This window comes from Acomys minous (genome assembly GCF_964271855.1).
Source record: "Acomys minous genome assembly, chromosome: 5".
Taxonomy (NCBI): Eukaryota; Metazoa; Chordata; class Mammalia; order Rodentia; family Muridae; genus Acomys; species Acomys minous.
In genome coordinates, this window is record NC_140494.1 from 3207726 (window position 1) to 3229513 (window position 21788).

At 41.9% G+C, this 21788-nt stretch overlaps 1 protein-coding gene across 5 annotated transcripts in view; it reads left to right on the forward strand.

Annotated features, from left to right (window-relative positions):
• Nucleotides 1-21788, forward strand: part of WDR37 (WD repeat domain 37) — a 64954-nt gene that overhangs the window by 16886 nt on the left and 26280 nt on the right. For all 5 annotated transcript variants that reach the window (XM_084783504.1, XM_084783505.1, XM_084783503.1 and 2 more), the window contains 9 exons: nt 1278-1374; nt 2576-2671; nt 3004-3068; nt 6578-6713; nt 8278-8349; nt 11046-11090; nt 12912-12988; nt 19058-19298; nt 20647-20788. In XM_084783504.1, the coding sequence (XP_084639630.1) occupies nt 1278-1374; nt 2576-2671; nt 3004-3068; nt 6578-6713; nt 8278-8349; nt 11046-11090; nt 12912-12988; nt 19058-19298; nt 20647-20788 (971 nt within the window). The remainder of the gene's footprint in view (nt 1-1277; nt 1375-2575; nt 2672-3003; nt 3069-6577; nt 6714-8277; nt 8350-11045; nt 11091-12911; nt 12989-19057; nt 19299-20646; nt 20789-21788) is intronic.

Here is a 21788-nt window from a genome sequence, read left to right on the forward strand (position 1 = left end):
GCAGCAGGGCACTGACCACATAGAGTGCTGGGACGTCTGGTAGGCAGGCTGCAGCAGGACACTGACCATATAGATTGCTAGGACGTCTGATAGGCAGGCTGCAGCAGGGCACTGACCACATAGAGTGCTGGGACGTCTGATAGGCAGGCTGCAGCAGGGCACTGACCACATAGAGTGCTGGGACGTCTGGTAGGCAGGCTGCAGCAGGGCACTGACCACATAGAGTGCTAGGATGTCTGGTAGGCAGGCTGCAGCAGGGCACTGACCACATAGAGTGCTGGGACATCTGGTAGGCAGGCTGCAGCAGGGCACTGACCACATAGATTGCTGAGGACGTCGGGTAGGCAGGCTGCAGCAGGACACTGACCATATAGATTGCTAGGACGTCTGATAGGCAGGCTGCAGCAGGGCACTGACCACATAGAGTGCTGGGACGTCTGATAGGCAGGCTGCAGCAGGGCACTGACCACATAGAGTGCTGGGACGTCTGGTAGGCAGGCTGCAGCAGGGCACTGACCACATAGATTGCTGAGGACGTCGGGTAGGCAGGCTGCAGCAGGGCACTGACCACATAGAGTGCTAGGACGTCGGGTAGGCAGGCTGCAGCAGGGCACTGACCACATAGATTGCTGAGGACGTCGGGTAGGCAGGCTGCAGCAGGACACTGGCCACATAGATTGCTGAGGACGTCGGGTAGGCAGGCTGCAGCAGAGCATGAGATGATCTGACAGTCTCAGCTTTAGGGTTGGTGGGTGCTTGTGGTGTGCCGAGTTTAACAGTGCGTTCTAAAGGGTTTACCCAGTAGTCAGGGTGCTAGGTCAGGTTCAGAGGCTGATGGTAAACAGCTGTTAGGAAGAGCTGAAGGCTGTTCAGATTATTCGGGAGCTCAGTCTGCAGCATTCCATCTCTACAGTCACCATGTTCTGCTTTGTCAGTTTCTTCAGAGAACTGTGTTACATGTGTGAAATAACACGTTATTTTGAAACATGTTTGCTCTTAAATCTTGTATTCCTCTAGGAATACATTTTGACAGTTATTCCTTTGTAGAAACTTGAATCTAAGTATTTTGAGTTTTGGAGATTGAGCCCAAGGTGCATGCTAAGTACATTGGTCTCACCTAGTTAAGTTTTAAATTTTTTAACCTTCATATGTGTAAGAAATGGAATGTATGATGTTATGAAGTAAGAGATAAATAATAATTCAATTTGAAAAAAGTATTATCTGGTCTTAATGTGATTCATTCATTCATTGTAAACAAAAATATTTCTCTTGTACAGGATTCTAAACTGCCTTCCTCGGTTCGCAGTACACTGCTGGAACTGTTTGGTCAGATAGAAAGAGAATTTGAAAATCTTTATATCGAAAACTTAGAATGTGAGTATCTTATATCTTAATGTATTTAAAAATTTATTACCTACCCATAGAGATTTGTGAGCTGAGATTCATCATTCTGTTAATTTCTATTCTGTTTGTTGGGTCTGGAGTGATGGCTCAGCTATTAAGAGCACTGGCTGTTCTTCCAGAAGTTTTGGGTTCAGTTCTCAGCACCCACATAACTGCTTAAAACTTGGTAATTTCAGTTTCAGGAGATCTGACCTCTGAAGGCACCAAGCACTCATGTGGTGTATGGACATTACATGCAGGCAGAACAGCCATACACATAAAATAGTATAAAAACATTGTCTTACAGTTCTGTGGGCCCTAGCATGACTCTTCCAAGATACTGTCAAGTCCTGACAGAGTTGGGCTCCTTTCTTGAGCCTCTAGGGACAAATGTCTCCTGCTTATTTGTATAGTGACAAGCCACAGTTAATTGTGCCTTTAGGACAAGCCCCTCTGTCACTGTCCTTGGCTCATGTACTTATCTCCTTTGGTGATGTGTGATGGTTTCTCTTGTTTCTTCTCTGACTTACCTTCTGTCTGCTCCAGTCCTAAGACCATGTGACTTGATTGAACCCCTGGATATTCCAGGGTGACCTCCCTTTCTGCAGAACCCCTCAACTTGTAGGATATCATGTTAACAGATTAAAGGGCTAGGGCCTGAGAATCTTCGAGGGGGCTACAGATAGAACAATCAAAATTGCAATTTTTAGCCAAATGAATACGTTTCATTTTTCATATACCAAGTATACCATAAGTTATATAAACTTTAATATATCCTCTCTTAAAATTTTCCAAAATCACATTGCGTTATTAGAGGTAAATCAAAAGTATTTTGAATTAGCTTCATTTCTTTTTTTTGTTTGTTTGTTCTGTTTTTATAAGCTAATCCTTACATGTGATTAAAAAGAAACACAAAAAGAAATTTATATAACCCTTTGGCCCCATTATACTCTTTAAAGGAAAACATTTCCTGTATTTTTTTTTTTCCTTTGAATTTTTCTGGTGACTTACTGTGCTTGGAATGATGGCTTGAGTGTTAGGAAACTATAAATTATCACCTTGCTTTTTAGAGTATTTTTCATGTCTTTGTTTTGACAGTCCCAACTCCCAACATTCTTATGTATGTAAGCTTTAGACATGAATGTAAGACTACAATTTGCATTTTTCAAAAGAAAACGGTTTTTGTTTCCAGTGCGCAGAGAAATTGATACTCTTAATGAACGCTTAGCTGGTGAAGGACAAGCGATCGATGGGGCAGAACTGAGCAAGGGGCAGCTCAAAACCAAAGGTAAGATGTTTGTACAGCATTGTGTGTGGACCACCTGTGAAGGAAACGGGGACTTACTGAAGGACACTGACTCGTTTGCTCTCTGCAGTGAGCTAAACGTGGAATATATAGTTCAGGTAGATTTCAGATGAAAAAGAGCTTGGGTCCTTGCTGTAGCGCTGCTGCTGCTCCCATGACTGGGGCGTGTGTGTGTGGGTGTGGGTGTGCGCGCGCGCGCGCGCGCGCGCACATATCTTCTGAGTTTCCTGTTCTTTCTAAGACATAGCTGCACTTTGCAATGCTGTGGTTATTGAGTTTGAGGGTATTTGATTGTTGATTCTCTGTCTCCACAGCCAGTCACAGCACCAGTCAGCTTTCTCAGAAGCTGAAGACCACCTACAAGGCTTCCACCAGCAAGGTATGCAAGGCACTGGCTCTGGAGCCAGTCATGTGGTGCTTACGGTGTGCAGACGTGTACTTTAACTTGCATATTTTCCAGTTAGAAATGTGTAATAGAAAAATGTCTGGTTTCTAGAAACATCCATTGGTAACTGGCTATAGAATGTAGATGCTTAGGTACTAACTTAGATACTAACTCAGTGATGAGATTGATGCATTTGTGCTTTAATAATGTTTTGTCTTTAGAAGAATAATATATTTTGTATTGCTAATTGGCTTAATAGATAGATACTAGATAAATATATGGGCTCAAGTTATGTTTCATTATTATTTTTCAATTTCCTAAGTATGAGAAGGAAGTGAGGGTGTTCTGAGGCATATAGGGACAGTCAAAGAGTTTTTCTTTTAACGTGCTTAGTACTGACTTGAAGTGACAAGGACTTAATTGTTTGGAAAGTTAATGTATAATAGTATTTTTAGGTAATATTGTACGTTTCTAATTTGGAATATTTTCAATATGTAAAAGATAAATTAATTACCTAACTTTGGTGACTGTATACTCCTTTGATTAAAAGTGAGAGGAAAAACTGAAATTTGTACTATGATTACATATGTATTACCAGCTTTTTATTTTTATAATCCATTGTCTTGGACTGACAGTCGTTTATTTGGACAGAACAGTGAGGTTAATTGCAGCTAAGAGGGCAAGTCTAGCCTCTCTGCCTGCTTCCTTATTTAAAAGACGTTGGTAATGACTATTTCGGCGAGAACATGTGTGGTGCTGGCATTGTGCTGCTGTGTGCTGTGATGACGTCTGGGATGTGTCTGCTGTGTCACTGGATTCCTGTCTGCTGTAATATCGAGTTCGTCCTAGTTTTGAATTTGTAACTAACTCAGGTTTCCCTCAAAGTGAGCTGTAAAATTATGTTCTTCATTGCCCGCTACATTATCTTAAATAGGTAATTCTGATGACTACAATTCTGTGTATACAATGTGTACTCTTAGGATTAAAAACTCTCTGGTTATTTCTGAAGTAGAAGAAGATATGCTTATATGTAGCAATAAAAAAAAACAACACAAGGTTTGGACACAGGTAAGGGCATGCACGATAGTGTTCTGCTTTGAACATATATTAGATTCTGACATATTTAATGGCAGCCATTTTAGGATTAGAACATGCCAGAAGTATATTCCTAATGGACTTTACAGCAGTTTGTACACTCTTTGTACTCATCTTCAAAAATAATGAAATAAAGACACCTGGCACCAAAGAGATAATTTGGTAACGATATATTCTGATTTGTACCATAGCATGGATTCTTGGTTTTAGAGCTAAGCACGAGTGCAACAGAACGTGCTACAGTCTAGATTCATTACTTGCCCTCCTTGTGACTCAGAGCCATGAAAGACAAGTAGCATGTTTGGTGAGACAGTGGGAGTGCAGAAGTGTATGAAGCAAACCTTCCCTGGGCAGCTCGTGACTGGTTGCTAATGCTTATGAGGTGGGGTGGGGGACAGTCTACCCTGAAAACTGATTTAGAGAAACCCAAGGAGATGTTTGCGAATATTCTTTAGAAAGGTTTTTTTGTTTTTGTTTTTGTTTTGTTTTGTAGTGGATACGAGCCTTTCTGGTTTGTTTTTAAAGTGCTTTAGGTTGTATTCAAGTTAAAATAATTTAGGATGATGGGAAAACATCACACCATTGCTTTATTCTGCTGTTGTGATGTTCCTTCTAAGCAATGCAGTTGTTTTGTTGGGTCTCTTTGTAATCTTGACCAAGTCAGTGTTTTTTGTTTTGTTTTTTTTAAATTTTGTTTTTTGTTTTTTTTGTTTTTTTGTTTTTGTTTTTTAATTGAGACAGAGTCTCTATGTTGTCCTGACTGTCCTGGCACTCACTATGTGGACGAGGCTGGCCTAGAGTGCAGATCCTCCTGCCTCTGCCTCCAGAGGGCTGCAGTGAAAGGCGTGTACCGCCATGCCTGGGTTTAAGTCATTTTTTTTTTTTAAAGCATAATGAGTGTTAATGGAAGTGGCATGTGAGATGGCCAGCCACAGTGTTTATGAACAGAGTATTGTCCCATATCTAAAGTACAAAGCTGTATTCCTGTGGTGGTGCCTCTTCCATTCTGCCTGTGAGTGGCCTAGGTAAGAAATGAGTGGCTCAGTAGCTTCTCATGATAGCGTTCTTTATAGTTGAAATGTGGAGAGACTTGGAAAATGTAATTTACCACAACTTAAGATGGTGGCAAGCTTTATGTAGTCTGTGACTTCTCTCCCATTAAAATGTATTCTGTCTGGCAGAAGCTTATATACATTGTAGAGGGATACTTCTGTTGATTTAGGAGGGAGACTAGCTTTCAGAAAGACAGGATGACAGTGATCGGTTTGAGATTTGAGCAAGTCCCTTTCTATTTTCTGTAAAGTTTAAATCAAGCTAAATAGAATTGGTTTATATTACTTGTAAAATGTCAGTCTCTGTTTTTGTCTTTACTTTGTTGGGGATAATCTGCAAGCACATACCTAATTGATGTAACAGATTGTATCTTCATATATTTATGTACGAGTACATTTATATACATGCCCTAGGCTCTGTGGAATCATTGTTAAAAGCAAGCTGTAGGAATCTATTAATTTTTTGCTTGATTTTATAGATTCATCATTATTTGTATTTTTCTGGTTTACTTAAATGTGGAAAAATTTAAATTTATCTGAGAATAGCTTCATGACAAAAGTTGAAGGAAACTTTTGCATTTAGTTTCTTCCTTGCTTTTATATTGTTCACTATAAGGAAAATAAGAATTGTTTGTTGTATGTGTCATTACATGAGACAGAAATTTACCGCGTGTTCTTGTCTGTATCATCTCATGTCTGTTTCCATTAGAATATGAGCTTCTAAAAGGCCTTTGTATCTCTGCTCTGTCTCCATCCAGTGTGGCACATGGCTTCAAGCAAGTGCTCAATAAACAGTCTTTAACAAACCTCCTCATCTGTTACAGTGTGATCTTTTGGTTCCTCTTACAACATGTACTGTGTTGTTTTGATATGTGGTTGGTGTAAAATAACCAAATTCAGGAAAAATGAAAGTTCTATGAGCACACTCTGGTGCTAGTAGTTTGGGGCATCTTTTTCTCAACTTTTTCATGGTTGTTTCTGTCCCCCCCCTCCCCCTCGGTCTCTCTCTCTCTGTCTCTTCTCTGTCCTTCTCTCTGTGTGTATTTTCAAAATGGGGGATTTTCTTTGGTGATTTAAGATTTGGGAAAGAATGTCCTGAAGGTCCACTTGTGCCTTTCTTCTGCATTGAGACGCTACCTACCTGGTAGGTAGGTGGGGACATTTTTCTGAAGCCTCTGATAACAAGCTGAGTGAGAGTTAGCCTTCTTGTGCAAGGCATCTCACTTCTGTTCATGCTTGTATTATATTCGGTGGTATTTATAATATCCTGTTAAGTGACTTACGTGGTTTTTTGCTCTTTTGCCTTTTTTAACTTAGAAAAATTTAATAAAATTGCTTCTTTTCTTCTCAATTTAGATCGTCTCCAGCTTTAAGACTACCACATCAAGGGCCATCTGCCAGCTTGTGAAGGAGTACATTGGCCACAGGGACGGCATCTGGGACGTCAGTGTTGCAAGGACACAGCCTGTGGTTCTTGGGACAGCGTCTGCCGGTGAGCCAGGCACTGTTGCCGCTGGCTTATTAAGATGTGGCTTTGATTGATAAGTGATGGAAGTGAGTTGACAGTGGCAAACAGTGCCTGGGAGCAAAGGTGTGGTGGAAGAGTTCTTACAACGGACGCTTGTGGGTCCAGTTGTGGTGGTGTACGCCGAAGTCCCACAACCCAGGGTGGAGGCAGGAGGACCTCAAGTCCCAGGCCAGCACGGGCTGTGATACGAAATCCTGTCACACTGTCTCTCAAACAAAAAAAGCCTTTGCCTTGACATGAGAGCGCCCACTTCTCCTGAGACCTGGAGTCTTCCTTTATAGTCTTCCTGTGGGTAGATGTCATGGCCTACGCTGGACTCTTGTTTTTGAGAAAGGGGATATTTGCTTCAGCTAAATTATGTGTGGGTGTCAGTATTTGAATGGTAGAAACAACTGAGGTGTGATATTTTTTAAACATAAGATGTGTTTTTGATTGACTTTGTTCTTTTTTAAATCAGATGTGCAATTTTTCTTCCAGCAATGAAGGGAAAGTGTTACATAAGCAACCACAGAGTGCATATTCTCCAGCGTATTGAGTTGTCAGAGGAGTTGGCTCTTGGGGATCACAGGGTAGATCTCACCATAGCGTGGTAGTTGATGAAAGCTTAGCTTCGTCTCATATTTTTGTAACTCTTCAGGTACAAATTGCTAAGATTAAGAATGATGGTTGGTGGTTAAAACTGACGTTCTTAGCTTGTGGAAGTTCCTTTTCTCATTAGATTCTGATTTTAAACAGTAAAAGAACAAGAAATACAGTTAGAGTATTGAGAGGTTCTTCTCCTGTGTGCACTTGTTCTCACATGTAAACATCTTGCATGCTTTGAGAGTGTTAGTTAAAAAGGAGGGGATTCTTTTTAATTTTCTGAATTTTTTTTTTTATAATTGGCAAGTAGTTCTTCCCAGAATTTTCCCATTTTAATACCGGTGGGAGGGTAAGGTCCAAAGGAATAGCCATTATTTCATATAATTTAACTAACTTTGGAGGCTAATTGAACTTGAGAATTACAGTGTGCTCTGAAAAGTGCTAATACTTGGATAAAATAATGGAACCTGTGACTTCTTTGTGCCAGTTGCACATATGATGGTCTCGGTGTAATGGTCTAGAAAACCAAGTCAGTTGTCCATTTCCAGTTCTGTGGCTTCAGACAAGCCACAGCCTCTCTGATCTGGAGCCATTTCTCAGGTCAGTTGAATTGTACAAAGTGGTAGAATCAAAGATGCAAGAACTATCTGGGGGACCAGAGCGATGACTCCGTGGTAAGAGCACTGGCAGTTCTTCCAGAGGCTCAGGTTCCATTTCTGATTCTTAGCAACCACTGGGTAGCTCACAACTGTCTTTTAGTGGATCCAGTGCCCTCTCCTGTCCTTCACGAGTACTGCATACACAGACGTGCATGCACAATGCCCATACACACAACATAAAAATAACTGTTAGGGGTGATAGGACTTACCATTTTAAGAGTGTGACTGTATTTTTAAAGGGACTGTAAAATTAGTGATGGCTAAGTTATGGCTTCTTCATCTTGTAGATCACACGGCTTTGTTGTGGAGCATAGAGACTGGCAAATGTCTTGTCAAATATGCTGGCCATGTGGGCTCAGGTAAGCATTTACCTAAATGAGCACAACAATCAGAAGCTGTATTTCCTCTGGTTCCTTTAAAACTTTTTCATAATATTAACAATATTGGTAGAAAGTTTTATACTTGATTTACCATTTTAGTATCTTGATGGTCATGAGACAGTGTAATGCAGTCAAGAGCCTAGAATAAACTGTTCTTTAACTTGTATAAGTAGCACAGGGAAAAAGCTTAGCGCTTAGGTGGTGCTGCATATCAGTCTACGTTCTGTAGCTTTACAGTTACTATAAACCACGTGTTAGAGATTGATGTGTAATACTCTGATCAAGCAAAATACAGGATGCTCCCACTGTTGGGTATTTGGGTCTGTAGTCTGTAATATTTTATAGTAGGTCTCTTCTGCCCTTTCAATTATATTTGAGTATAACAGTTTCGACCAAATTTTAGTTTTGTATTTTTATCCCAAGTGTTTGTAAATTTCTTCCACCTAGCATGTCTTCATCTAGTCTCTGTGCAGGGTTGCTTACCTAGTTACACCCTCTGCTGCCAGCTAACACTGATCCTTAGCTTTGATGGATAGGCTTGTTAATTGCACATGTAGGTCCGTGTGTGCGTGTGTGTGTGTGTGTGTGTGTGTGTGTGTGTGTGTGTGTGTGTGTGTATTCTTCACTCTGCCTGTGGTTATTGTAGCAGTTCATAGAAATCAATAAGACAAAGACTAGAACATAATAGAAGGTTAGTGCTGAGGCAGCCTCTAGGGAAGGGACTTCGGCCCCAGGTTGCCTTCATTCTCTTACTGAAACTTTTTGCTAAGTCTCAGCTGAAGAAAAAGGGGGATGAAAGAGCTTTACTTTTGAAAGAGTCTTTTTTGTGGTATGTAAGATCTCCACTCTTTGCAGTCCTGAATTTTTTATCCCTAGATGAATTTATATGCATAGAGTGGAAGCCTCTTTTGTTTTTAGAGGTTTTTGTTTTTGGACTCCATCATATCTATCAAATCACAGTGTTCCCCCCAGTGGACAGAAGGTTACAGTTTGGTAGCCAAAGGGAGGGACACAAGTGTCATTTGAATATCTCTGTTCCCATTGGAGTTTAGCCTAAGCTCACTTATATAGACTCAACAAAGCCACACCCATAGGTGACTCCTCCTTTTACCAGCACCTTCCTGATCACCTGGACCTCCTCTGAGGCAAGGACTCTAAGTCAGAGACCCCCAGCTCTTCTCTTCCTCAGGACCTTCTCTCCTTGGCTGTTCTTGCTGCTACCTGTCTCTGTTGTCCCTTCACTAGTCCTTCTTAGTTTATAGTACAGTGCCTAGAATATACACTAGGGACTCAAAAATACGGTAAACATTTATAGAACATGTGTTACTTTACATGTCTTTTAAAAATATATATTTATTTTTATTTTATGTATATTATTTTGCCTGAAAAAATATATGCACCATATGTGTGCCTCGTGCCTGGAAGGCCAGAAGAGGGTGTTGGGTCTCTTGGAACTCAATTACAGCAGGTTGTCAGCGGCTGTGTGGATGCTGGGAGCTGACTCTGGATTCTCTATAAGAATAGTAGGAGCTCTTAACCATCTCTCCAGCCTCCTGTCCCAAATTCATTTTTAAAATAAATTTGTTTATTTTAAGCAATATAGCTTACATTTATTACTTATGACAGCAATTTACCCAAGTTTTCTATATTATTTATATTTCAGTATTGAAAGTAAATAGAATTCTCTTTATGTAGTTTTAGAATAAGACATCATTTTAAAAGCATAGCTAACAAAATTATACTAACATAATTTTTTGAGGTTTGGCAGAATTTTCACAACATTCTGTCTAAGGGATAAGCATTTTCAGTACAAGGCAGAGACATGAAGGTTGGTTCTTCCCAGAGTAAATTGAGTTCGGCTCCCTGGTCAGACTAATGATCGTGTTCATTCTAAAACTCAGGATTTGCTTTATGTGAGCCTTAGGTAGAGGGATGGGCTTAGGATCTTTTCAGTACCTGACCAGTCCCATTCAGGCAGACTCAGGCTTCTTAACTTGCTGACCTCCCATTAAGACAGCCCATTTGAATGGAAGGAAGGGAGGGAGGGAGGGAGACAGGGAGGCAGGGAGGGAGGCAGGCTGAAGGGGTACTAGGTACTGGGAGTCTGTTAGCTATTGCTTCCTTTATTAAGAAAATAAAACCTTCCTCAGAAGACATTGCCAAAACTTACCCTTGAGTATCCTAAATGTAGATAAGAAATGAGAGGACAGGAACCTAATAACCCCACTCCCTTTTGAGTCTGCTTGGAACCCTTTTCTGGGGTCTCATTTGTCATGGGCTAGATCAGGGTTCTGTAAGCTTGGAAGACGCAGGGTGAGGCCAGTGGGCTGTGCCTGCACACTACAGTTTGCTTTTGTGTCTCATCAAATAATTTTGTTTTCATTGTTTATCTTGATTTATTTTAACTCTAAATTACTTGCCTGTTTAAAATGTAGATTGTTAATATTCTTTGTTGTATATCCTGTTGCTTAGCAGCAGGTTTATACTTGAGTTTTGTTTATTATGCCTCTGTTCTAACATGTACACTAATTAATAGTTTAATCAAGTCAGGATCTAATGAACCAACTATCATAGTTTTTAAAATTTACAATTAACTTTTTAAGACGTACAATAGCTAATAAATAAACACGTTTTTGTTATTTTAAACCTGTTCTTGTAATATTTTTATTTTGCAGTAAATTCTATAAAATTTCATCCCTCAGAGCAGTTGGCTCTTACTGGTATGTTGATTTTTTTTCCTCTCTTGAATGAAATTAATAGTCTTAAAACAGGTATAAATTTTATATTCTTTTGTTAGTACTATCAGAGTTATCCATGGTACTTATGAAAATTAGACAATCTTTAGTAGACATTTTATGAGTTCTTTTCATTCCTTTAGGTAACTTACTTAGGCTACGGTAGCTTGTATGCATCACATTTTAGACTGGCTCCAGGAGTGGTGGTAATGCCCTTAATTCCAGGACTCAAGAGAGACGCAGAGGCAGGTGGATTTCTGAGTTCAAGGCTAGCCTGGTCTGCAGAGTGAAGAGTGAGCTCCAGGCCGGCCATGACTATATAGAGAAACCCTGTCTTGGAAAACAAAACAAAACAAACAAACAAACAAACAAACATTGTTGCTGCTTTTGGAAGGTAGCCTGTTGTACTGAGAATTATTTCTATAAAATTGTCAGGTGGCTGTGGAGTCGTGTTTGGGGATATAGGCGATAATCTTGGAGAGTATGTTTTGGCTTTGATGGGCCAGAGGTTGGTGTGCTTCTGTAAAAGAATAGTTAATAGGAATATTTATCTTTGACCGACCATATGACACTTGTCTCCGCTCTGTCCCTTTGTAGCACCAAAGTGTGTCTCTGCAGCAGGTGAAGGGACATTACTGTTCATTTACAAAAATGGGGAAACATTTGCCCTTTTCCCGTGGACCATAGTCTGCTGACCCCAGCATAGAGCGTGCAAGTTGCCGGGCCTGGGTGGAAGTGTTTAGGAAGGAGCCCAGCTTGGATGCTTTTAATGTGTGGTGTGCAGTGGTTGCTCTTTTTGGTGAGACTTTTCACATGTGATGGGATGTAGTGGGAAGGTTATTCTGAATCATTTCCCAGGCCTAGAGGATCAGAGCCAATATTTACCTCAATATGTATCTGAGGAGTTAAAGTGGGAAACACACTGAAGGCTCATTATATGATTGGTGGAGGGGTGAGACTAGACCAGTGGCAGGTGGGTACGTCTAGATCTAAACGGAAGGCGTAGAAAGGAGCGGTGAACACAAGTGACATCTACAAAGGAACCAATGCGAACTTTGAGACAGAGAGAGGAGAAGAGAAATTAGACGGTAGTTCTTATGTAGTGTGGATTGGAGAGACATTGTCAAGTCAGGACAGTCAGTTGATTTTGGCCCTAAGGAGTTCACTGTCAGCTCGTGTAATGTGAGGAGGTAAGCTTTGCAGCAGGGAAGAGAAGATGGGAAACCGACGGCTGTGCTGAGGGTAAGAGTAAGCACTGTGGGGTGGAAGAGGCCTTCAGGGTCCCGGGGGCTGTCCTTAGTCTTTCATTCCTAGTCAAAGCATCGTCTTGGCAAACTAAGGCTAGAAAGGAGAGGAATAGGAAAGCAACACAAATAAATAGTGCTAACAGTAACGTAAACAGCACCTGGCAAATTGTGATGTCCTACTACTAATGAATGGATGAAAGTGTCATTCACTTTCCTGAAACATCTCAGACTCTGTTATATCACAAGTATAATGCAATAGAATATTTATTACATAGATTAAAAATAAAATCTCTACATAATTTTTCTTAACGTTCAAAATTTTTCTAAGATGAAAGGTGAAATATTTTCTTTAGTAATAGCAATTATAATCCTGATTTTGTACATATGTTCTATTCTTAATAGCCTTGCACAGTGTGAAATCACTGTTTAACTAAAAATATTTATTTTACTAAATGATCACTAAATTAGAAAAGCATGGTTGGTATTTGGTCATGGTGTAGGAAAGAACACATTTTATGCATGGTGTGCCTGTGAATAATCTCCCCGTTTGTCTCTTCAGCTTCTGGAGATCAGACTGCTCATATTTGGAGATATGTGGTACAGCTTCCAACACCTCAGCCTGTTGCCGACACTAGTGTAAGCATGCTTAGTTACTCTGACAGTTCTCTGTTGGTCTACTCATGCAAGACTCTGGATATTTGCAAATGTTAGAATAAGCTGATAGTTTCTGGTATGGTTGAATGTGGCTTAACTGACCGATATTTTAAAAGACTAGTGTAGATGCGAACTGTGAATTTAATCAGCCATCTTAGAGACAGATGGGATTTATACTGTTAGGGTAAAGGAAACAGATGACATGGAGGAAGTCTGTCAGTGCTGGCTTCTCAAAGCACCAGAAAATGGAACTTCTTAGCTATGAACATGTGACTTCCTTTAGACAGGGAAACAAGGATCTGAAAGTGATTTGGAAACTGCCAAGGCTGTCACCCCTATCATAGTCCTGAGGTTGGCTCTTCCTCATTTTCAAAGGTCTTCATCCTCCTTCTTGGTTTTCATCCTCCCTGCCTCTCTGTTTTATTTTCCTTTCTCTCCCTCTTTTTTCTTTTTGAAAGACATGATTTCATTGTAGCCCAACAGAATGGCCTAGAATTTGCATTCTTCCTCAGCCTCTCTAGACCTGGGATTACAGTCATGTGCCACTATATGTGACCTCTCTTTGGTGTGGGGCCATAGGGTGGTGGTGGTGGTGGAGGTGGTGGCTGTGGTGGAGGTGGTGGCTGTGGTGGAGGTGGTGGCTGTGGTGGTTGTGGTGGCTGTGGTGGAGGTGGTGGCTGTGGTGGTTGTGGTGGTGGTTCTGGAGGTGGTGGCTGTGGTGGAGGTGGTGGCTGTGGTGGAGGTGGTGGCTGTGGTGGTTGTGGTGGTGGTTCTGGAGGTGGTGGCTGTGGTGGAGGTGGTGGTGGAGGTGGAGAGCAGGATAAAGCAGCTTGGTGCCACAGCAGGGGTGGGGTGGCCCAGCTAGCTGTCATGGTAAAGATCCCACTTTAGTGGGTCTAAAAGGTAAGGATGGAGCCTAAGAGCATTGCTGTTGAGACGTAAGATCTAATGGAATTTACTTTGCTAGGTTTGGGGTTTGTTTGGAACCTGCTGCCTTCCCTTCTTTTCTTTTGCTCCTTTTTGGAATAGAATTAACCTCTGTGGCATTGTACTTTAGACAAATATAACTTGTTTTCTGTAGTCTATAGCTAGATAGGGATTTTTGTCTGGGCATGATTCTCATGCAGACCTCTCAATTTAGATGGTATTTTCTTAAGACTGTACTTTAGATTTTAGTGTTAATGCTGGAATGAGTTGATGTTTTGGAATAGAATAAATTTATTTTCCAGTGTAAGAAAGCTCTGTAACTTGGAGGCCCAGGGTTAGAATGTTATGAATTGGTGGCTTAACTTAGGGTTTCTTTATTTTGTTTTTGTTTTTGTTTTTTGAGACAGGGTTTCTCTGTGTAACAGCCCTGATTGTCCTAGACTTGCTTTGTAGCTGGCCTCGAGCTCACAGAGATCCACCTGCTTCTGCCTCCTGAGTGCTGGGGTTAAAGGTGTGCGCCACCATGCCTGGCTTTAATTTCGGGTTTCTAGTGCTGTGAAGAGGCACCATGACCATGGCAGCTCTTATAAAGGTAATATTTAATTGGGGCCGGCTTGCAGTTCAGAGCTTCAGCTCGTTGTCATCATTGCCAAAAGCCTGGTCCACATACAGGCAGCCATGGTGCTGGAGAAGGGGCTGAGAGTTCTACATCTTGGTCTGCAGGCAGCAGGGGGAGAACTGGCTTCAGCTTTGAGACCACAACGCTGGCCCCACAGTGACACACTTCCTACAGCAAGGGCGCACCCACTAATAGTGCCCTCCCTATAGGCCAGGCATTCAAATATGGTGTTGGAGGGGCATTCCTATTCAAACCACCACAATTTAGTGTCACCCCAAAATTTCTATGCTATTGGGGCTTTAATTGGAGTTAATATCTTTAAGAAAGTAGTTCAGTTTAAGTTACACCATAGGGTGGGGCCCTGATCTGATACTAGTATCCTTAAGACACCAGAGAGCCTGCCTTTTTTTCTTGACCATTATGTGAAAGGCAGCTGTTTGCTAGGCAGGGAAAGACCTCTCACCAGACAGCCAACTAGTTGGTACCTTCATCATGAACTTTTGTCTTCTACAGTTAACTTATATCAATGCATCTTCTAATGAGGTTTCAGAGTTTTTTTGAGCCTTTTTGGTGTGGTCTCTCCAGTGGAATATGTGCTTAACCCTACACATGGCCTATGTCATGTATATGGTCTTAACCTTCAGATCCTGAAATCCTTTCCTCTATGTGTAACTCCATCCAAGGTGTTTCTTATGTTGTTGTTGTTATTATTGTTATTGTTGTTGTTGTTGTTATTATTATTGAAAGCCTATTGTGATCACTGTTGTAGGTCAGGAGGTCAGCAGTTAACAAAATGTCATGAATTTTGGAATTCTCTGTGACACACTCTTTTGTCTTTCTATTCTGTTTCTAGCTGCTCTATGAAATCTTAAGGATTCAGTTCAATCTTTTCTGCACACTGGGAAACTGTTATGTAGCATACAGGAGAGATATCTACCTACTGAGTTCCCCTATGGACCACCATTGGCCATAATTAACCCAGGAAGTGCCAGACAGACAAGGCAGTGTGTCAGATGTCTCATTCCATATTCTGTGCTGGAGCCATGTTCATTATCTAAGCAAAGAGACCCTTGTCCACAGAGCCAGCCAGAGCTGTGTAGCAGTACAGGTGTAGGAGTGTAAGACTCCCTGGGTGCAGGCGTGGGAGCTGAGAAACCTCACGATAAGGAACCAGGGCCTTCTGAACAGTTCCAACAACAGCAGAGACGGAAGGCATCCAGACACTGAGCTCAGAGCTACAGCATTGCTGCAGCATTCCCATCAGGCATTTCCTGTGATTGTAGCAGCACTTCCTGTCCTGGTATGTTTACCTGCCAGGAGCCATTCTTCTCTTGAACGGCACAACTTGGGAGTGAAGCTCTCGTCTCATGCAGAAGGGAAAGGATTTTTCTGACCTTTAACCTTTCCACAGTTTTCTAGGCTCTCAACATGTTTGAGCCAGTTGAATCTAATCTAATGGCTGCCCACCACTGCTTCCTTTCCAGAATTGATGAGGATTCATTTTTCTAGAATAATGGACATGCTGATACCTCAGTGGCTCACGCTTTGCTTCTGAGATGAAGTGCTTTCTTTGCAGGGTTTCCTCTGCCCTTCTGTTGTTTGCTTTTGAAGTGGCCCACTGTTTAGCTCTGGCTGGCTTTGAACTTGTAGTAGCCCTGTCTCAGCCTCCAAAGTGCAGTGATAATAGTCATAAGCTTTCATTCCTGAACTAGAGGGTCTGTTCCGGGTTCCTTTTGCAAACCTTTCTAGGCTTCCTACACTCCTGCACTCTAGCCTCTGTGAACATGTCTGTGCTTAGAGCGCCATGGTAATCACATTCTTTCCTTTCCCAGGCTGCACCTGTTTTCCTCCAGCTCCCCTTCTTCCCATGTCACTCACATGTGGCTTCCTTGAAGAGACACTCTACCCTGTGTGCTCTCATGCGTCCTGCAGTCTTAGCAGATTTTTAGCATAGCCTGATAATTCTTGCTCCCGTCATTAGAGTTCTATTTCCTCTCTTCCTGATGATGTTCCTGCTGTGCTTCCCTCTGTCATTAGAATGGTGCGTACACTCAGCACACATTTGTCCCAGAGGCCATTCACAACTGCTTCCTCACTGACTTTCCTTCCCATGCCCACATTTTCAGGTATGTCATGTGAGAATTTACCTTTTCCTCCAGAGTCACACTCTTGTCTAGCTTAGTGTCGCCACAACTCTGCTGTTCCTCAGTCATCAGTGCTGCCTTCATGGCTCCTGCTGCTGAAGCTGCTGCTGGGAATGCTAGCAGATGCCCTTTCCTCCTGTTTCTTGCTTCCCTTGACTTAAGTCTTGTTGCGTAGCTTTCTGATGCTCCACCCACTGGTGTACTCGTGGGTCTGCTGCCCACCTGTGGTTCTGCTGTGCTGGTCCTCATCGGTCTCACTCAGCATCTGTGGCTTCCAGGACCAGCTGTTACTGTGCCTTTCCTCCTGACTGCAGATTTCAGGTGTCATCTAATTAATATCTTGCTTGCTTGGGTGTCGGGTGTCTCTGTTGGACTCTGGATGTCCCCAGCTGCTGCTTTTACCCTGTTGCTCATTTTAGTTGTGCGGTCATCATCCACTCATGATGTTGGACCATATACCTTTAGCGTGCGTGTGTGTGTGTGTGTGTGTGTGTGTGTGTGTGTGTGTGTGTGTGTGTGTGTGTGTGTATTCCATGTGGCTGTATGTTGACAAATTCTGAAGCTTTCCTGAGGAAAGTATTAATCTTTTTCTTCTCACCTTCATTATTACTACTCACATCTAGACTTCTCTTTCCTGTAGTCACTTTTCTCTGGTGCTCCCTGGGACTGGTGGTTTCAGCCTCAAATGTATGTTATCACTGTGTAGACGGGAAGTGTAAGAGCACGATAGCAGAAGGATCAGTCCTTGCCTAGTGCATGGTCACCTTGTCACCCTGCCCTCCCATGATCTTTCCCTTGTAACTGTTGTAATTTTTTTACTATGGTACATCAGTCATAGTAGATTAGGTTCACCACTCAGCCTAATTTTAATTGCCTCTTAAAGGCTCTTTTTCTAATAGGGTCACATTCTGAGGCCTTGGGATTGGGGGCTTTGGCATAGGAGTTTGTGGGTGATACAGTTTAGCATATATCAGGCCCCTTTCCTTTTCCTGTGTTTAACAGTTAATTCAGATTTTCCACCACATGCAGAATAGAGCACAGAGTCCTTCCATGGCCTACCAGGTTACCACACCACCTGCTCCATTGCCTCCCACCCTGCTAGTCTCCCTGGCCCTTCACATACTAGCAAGCCCAGTGATGTAGCAGAGAAAAGAGGACTTTGTACTTGTTCCTTCAGCATCTGCCTGCCCTTCTTCTCCTCTGTTCTTCATAACTGGACAGAGTTGTTGCTAGTCTTTCTTCAGTAATTCTGTGTAAGACAACAGCCCTTCAGCTGTATGTCTCTTCCCTTCCCTCTCTTTTTTTCTTCAGAGCACCACTACCACCTCCCTGCTTGTGTATATCCCATGCATCCCATGCCATGTGAATACAGACGACACAAATGACATACTTCCTTGTGTATTGTTAACATATACTCAGACTAATATGTACACACATGTGACATTCATTCTTACACTAGCCCATATGTGTGTGCTTTGTGAGTGTGTGTAGCCTCTCTCTTTCTCTGAGGACAGGAACTTCGCCAGTTGTGTTTACGCCAACATCTGTATCATTTAGAATAAGCACCATCTTCTCCTGTATAAACAGCACGGCAGTTTATCAATATTTATTGAGTGAATAAACATTTTCTTTAAGAGCTAGAGTATAAAAAGCCAGACGTGGTGGCGCTCGCCTGTAATCCCAACACTTGGGAGATAGAGGCAGGCAGATCTCTGGGAGTTCAAGGCCAGCCTGGTCTGCAAAGTGAGTCCAGGACAGTTAAGGCTGCAAAGAGCAAACCCTGTCTTGAAAAACAAACAAACAAACAAACAAACAAACAAACAAACAGAGCTAGAGTATAGACTGGCTGTTACATTTTTATGTTATCTGGCTTTTAACAAAAGATTTAGTTGGTACAGAAAAGTCAAATGATCTTTCATTGTTAGAACACTGGAATTCTAAGTTAATATAATTTAGAAGTTTACATATTTTAAACAGGCTCCTAAGAACCAAAATGCTTTTTGTATTGTGCTGTATTATTGACTTTTAATGTATTTTTAAGATTTCATATTATATTTCTAATAAGTGGTAAAAATGAAAATGTTGAAATTGCTTTATTTGCTGTTTTATTGATTAGTGAAAATGAATTTTTGGTCTTTTGATGCCATAGTGGCTTTAATATTTTTCAGATTGTTTGGCCTTCCTTTTATAGCTAAGCCTTAACATTGAGGAAGCATTCCTTAAACACTGGCGACATATCAGATACTGTGCTTGCATTAGCCCTAATGGTGATAAATCTAGAAAGATAAATGGTGTAGCATTGTCAGAAAAAAAACCCTGAAGATTCCCACAATGTGATTCTTTTCTGATTTTTACCTTTAGCAACAAATTTCTGGCGAAGATGAAATAGAGTGCTCTGATAAAGACGAGCCTGATGTCGATGGAGATGTGTCCAGTGACTGCCCTACTGTCCGAGTCCCGCTGACATCTCTCAAAAGCCATCAGGGCGTGGTTATTGCTGCTGACTGGCTGGTTGGTGGGAAGCAAGTGGTGACAGCCTCATGGGACAGAACTGCCAACCTGTATGATGTGGAGACATCTGAACTTGTTCACTCTCTGACAGGTATCTTGCTGTGAGCACCTGAAATTCTCCCTAGTTGGGCTGTTTTTACATCTGAGCTTACAAATGACTTTCAGGCCAGGACTCTGTTTAGTGCTCCTGGCTCTTTCCTTGTCATTTTTGAAGATCCTTTCTTATTAATAGATCTCTTCATAGCTAAATGTACTTTATCTTCAGGGGATTTACTGAAGCATGTAGTGTTTCAAAATTCAAAATATGATTGTTTTATTGGTATTTACTCTCTTGGACAATCCTCTTACCACTTTTTTTTTTTTTTAAACAAACTTAAGGGGCTGGAGAGATGGCTCAGAGGTTAAGAGCATTGATTGTCCTTCCAGATGTCCCGAGTTCAATTCCCAGCAACCACATGGTGGCTCACAACCATCCATAATGAGATCTAATGCCCTCTTCTGCCATGCAGGCAGAGCAAAACAAACAAACAAGCAAACAAAAAAAAAAAAACCAAAAAAAAAAAAAAAAAAAAAAACCAAAAACAAGCTTAAATAATAGGAGTCCATTACCTTGACGGTTTCCTTGTCAGGCTTTCTGTGTCCATGGCGGCTGCTCCTCAGCGGTGAGGGGCTGTGTGGCTGAAGTGAAGGTGTGGCTTGGGCAGAGCCTCTGGACTTTCAGTCTCCTTCCATGCTCACTGGGTGCTGGAAAACCTATCCAGTTTCTTGTAGCCTTGTGTCTGGGGCCATACTTTCTTACTATGGTCACTTAGGGTCAGTTCTGTCCTGAGCATCCAGGAGTCCCACTCAAAGTCCCTTCCCATGTAGCAGGATGCAGGCTTCCAGGCTGGCAGGAGCATGCCTCTGCAGCCCAGATTCTCTAGCTCCTGGGAGGACCTTGGTCTTTTGAATGGTTCTAGCTCTTTAGACCAGGCCACTGAGGACAGCCTTTCTTTTGAATAACACAAAGCTGACTGATTTAGAGATGTTAGTTACATATGTGGAATTCTCTCTGATCTATTGTAAAGCCCATTTATAGAATGTTATACTTAGAAGTTCTGTCCAAATGTAAGACAGGATGTGGTTCTAAGGGCCCATAAAATTATACTATTAATTTTTGTTGTCGTCAGCCTGTTAATTTGCCTGACCTTCTAACTGTTAAGACCAGAAATTGAATTATGATGCATCTAGTTCCCCACTTTTTTATAGCTGTTCTTCAGGCATCTGAGGGTACAGCCTTCCACACCACTAAGTAATTCTTTAAGGTTTACTTTTCCATCAGCTGCTAGAGGTGCCTGTAAAGATGATGGATGTTTTTGACTCTTGTGTTTTAAAAAAGCTTCATTCTAATTGTGTGTCTGCAGGTGGCTGACTTGTATTTTTGTTGTATTTGGTTGTAGGGCATGACCAGGAGTTAACACATTGTTGCACTCACCCCACCCAGCGGCTCGTGGTGACTTCCTCCCGTGACACAACTTTCCGCCTCTGGGATTTCAGGGACCCTTCCATCCACTCTGTGAATGTTTTCCAAGGACACACAGAGTGAGTTGCAGTTATTTAGAGATCTTAATTATCTATGAAAAAAATTTGTAGGTTGCCATTGAAACTTAAGCCTCAGCTTACTGTCTACTGATTGAAACTCAGCTTTTTCATAACGATAGCTCTTTCTCTAAACGTTTTGGTATGTGTTTCAAAGGTGCAGAAGACTAAAGAAGGCTCTGATGGTCTCTCAAGAGGTTGAATGGGATGGAATGTGGAGGGGCTGGGAAGAATCAGGAAGCACGCTAGGCATGGCTGCAGGGAACATGATCCTGTATCCATCACGGGGGCCGATTTAAGCTGTTCACAGCCACTCACAAAGGATTGTATTAAGTCTTCTTAAAATTAATTGACTAGCAAACAACGCATTGGGTTTAGTAGTGGCATTGCCATATTTATGTGTCATAAGCTTTGTTCTCAAATGGTCCCTTTCCCTGTCTGGCTCCCTTTCTTCTTCCAGCTAGCCTTCCTATGCTCTTCTCCTCACCCCCTTCATGACCTCTTCCTAGCTCCTCCATGGCTCCTTTCTCGTTTTGTGACTTCCAGCACAGACAGATACTACTGTGTTGTATCTTTTAAAGTTTGTGTTATTACATGTGTTTGCAGGGCATGTACTGAGAGTATATGCCTGTGTATGCACATGCATGCACATGCAGTTCATCAGTCTAGTATGTGTCCCCCTCTGCTTGAATTTCTGTCCAGCAAGTTAAGCATGAGGCTACCTTACCAGAGTTCTTGCACAGCATGCTTTTGGTCTTTTCAATAAACAAGGAGATTGTCTACCTAGTTCCTCATGACACAGGTTAAGGTCGGGTCTGCCAGGTCTCTCCCTGGAAAGTTATGTTTTCCAGTTTGGGGTTACTAAGTTGACCCTTCAGATATGTGACTATCTTATTTCCCAGCAGCCTTTCATCACGTGAGTCTAACGTCATTGATGATCCCTGCCATCTTAGTACAGGGATGCTGCAGGAGGGGCAGGTTTCTGGTTCTGCCATTCTTTTTG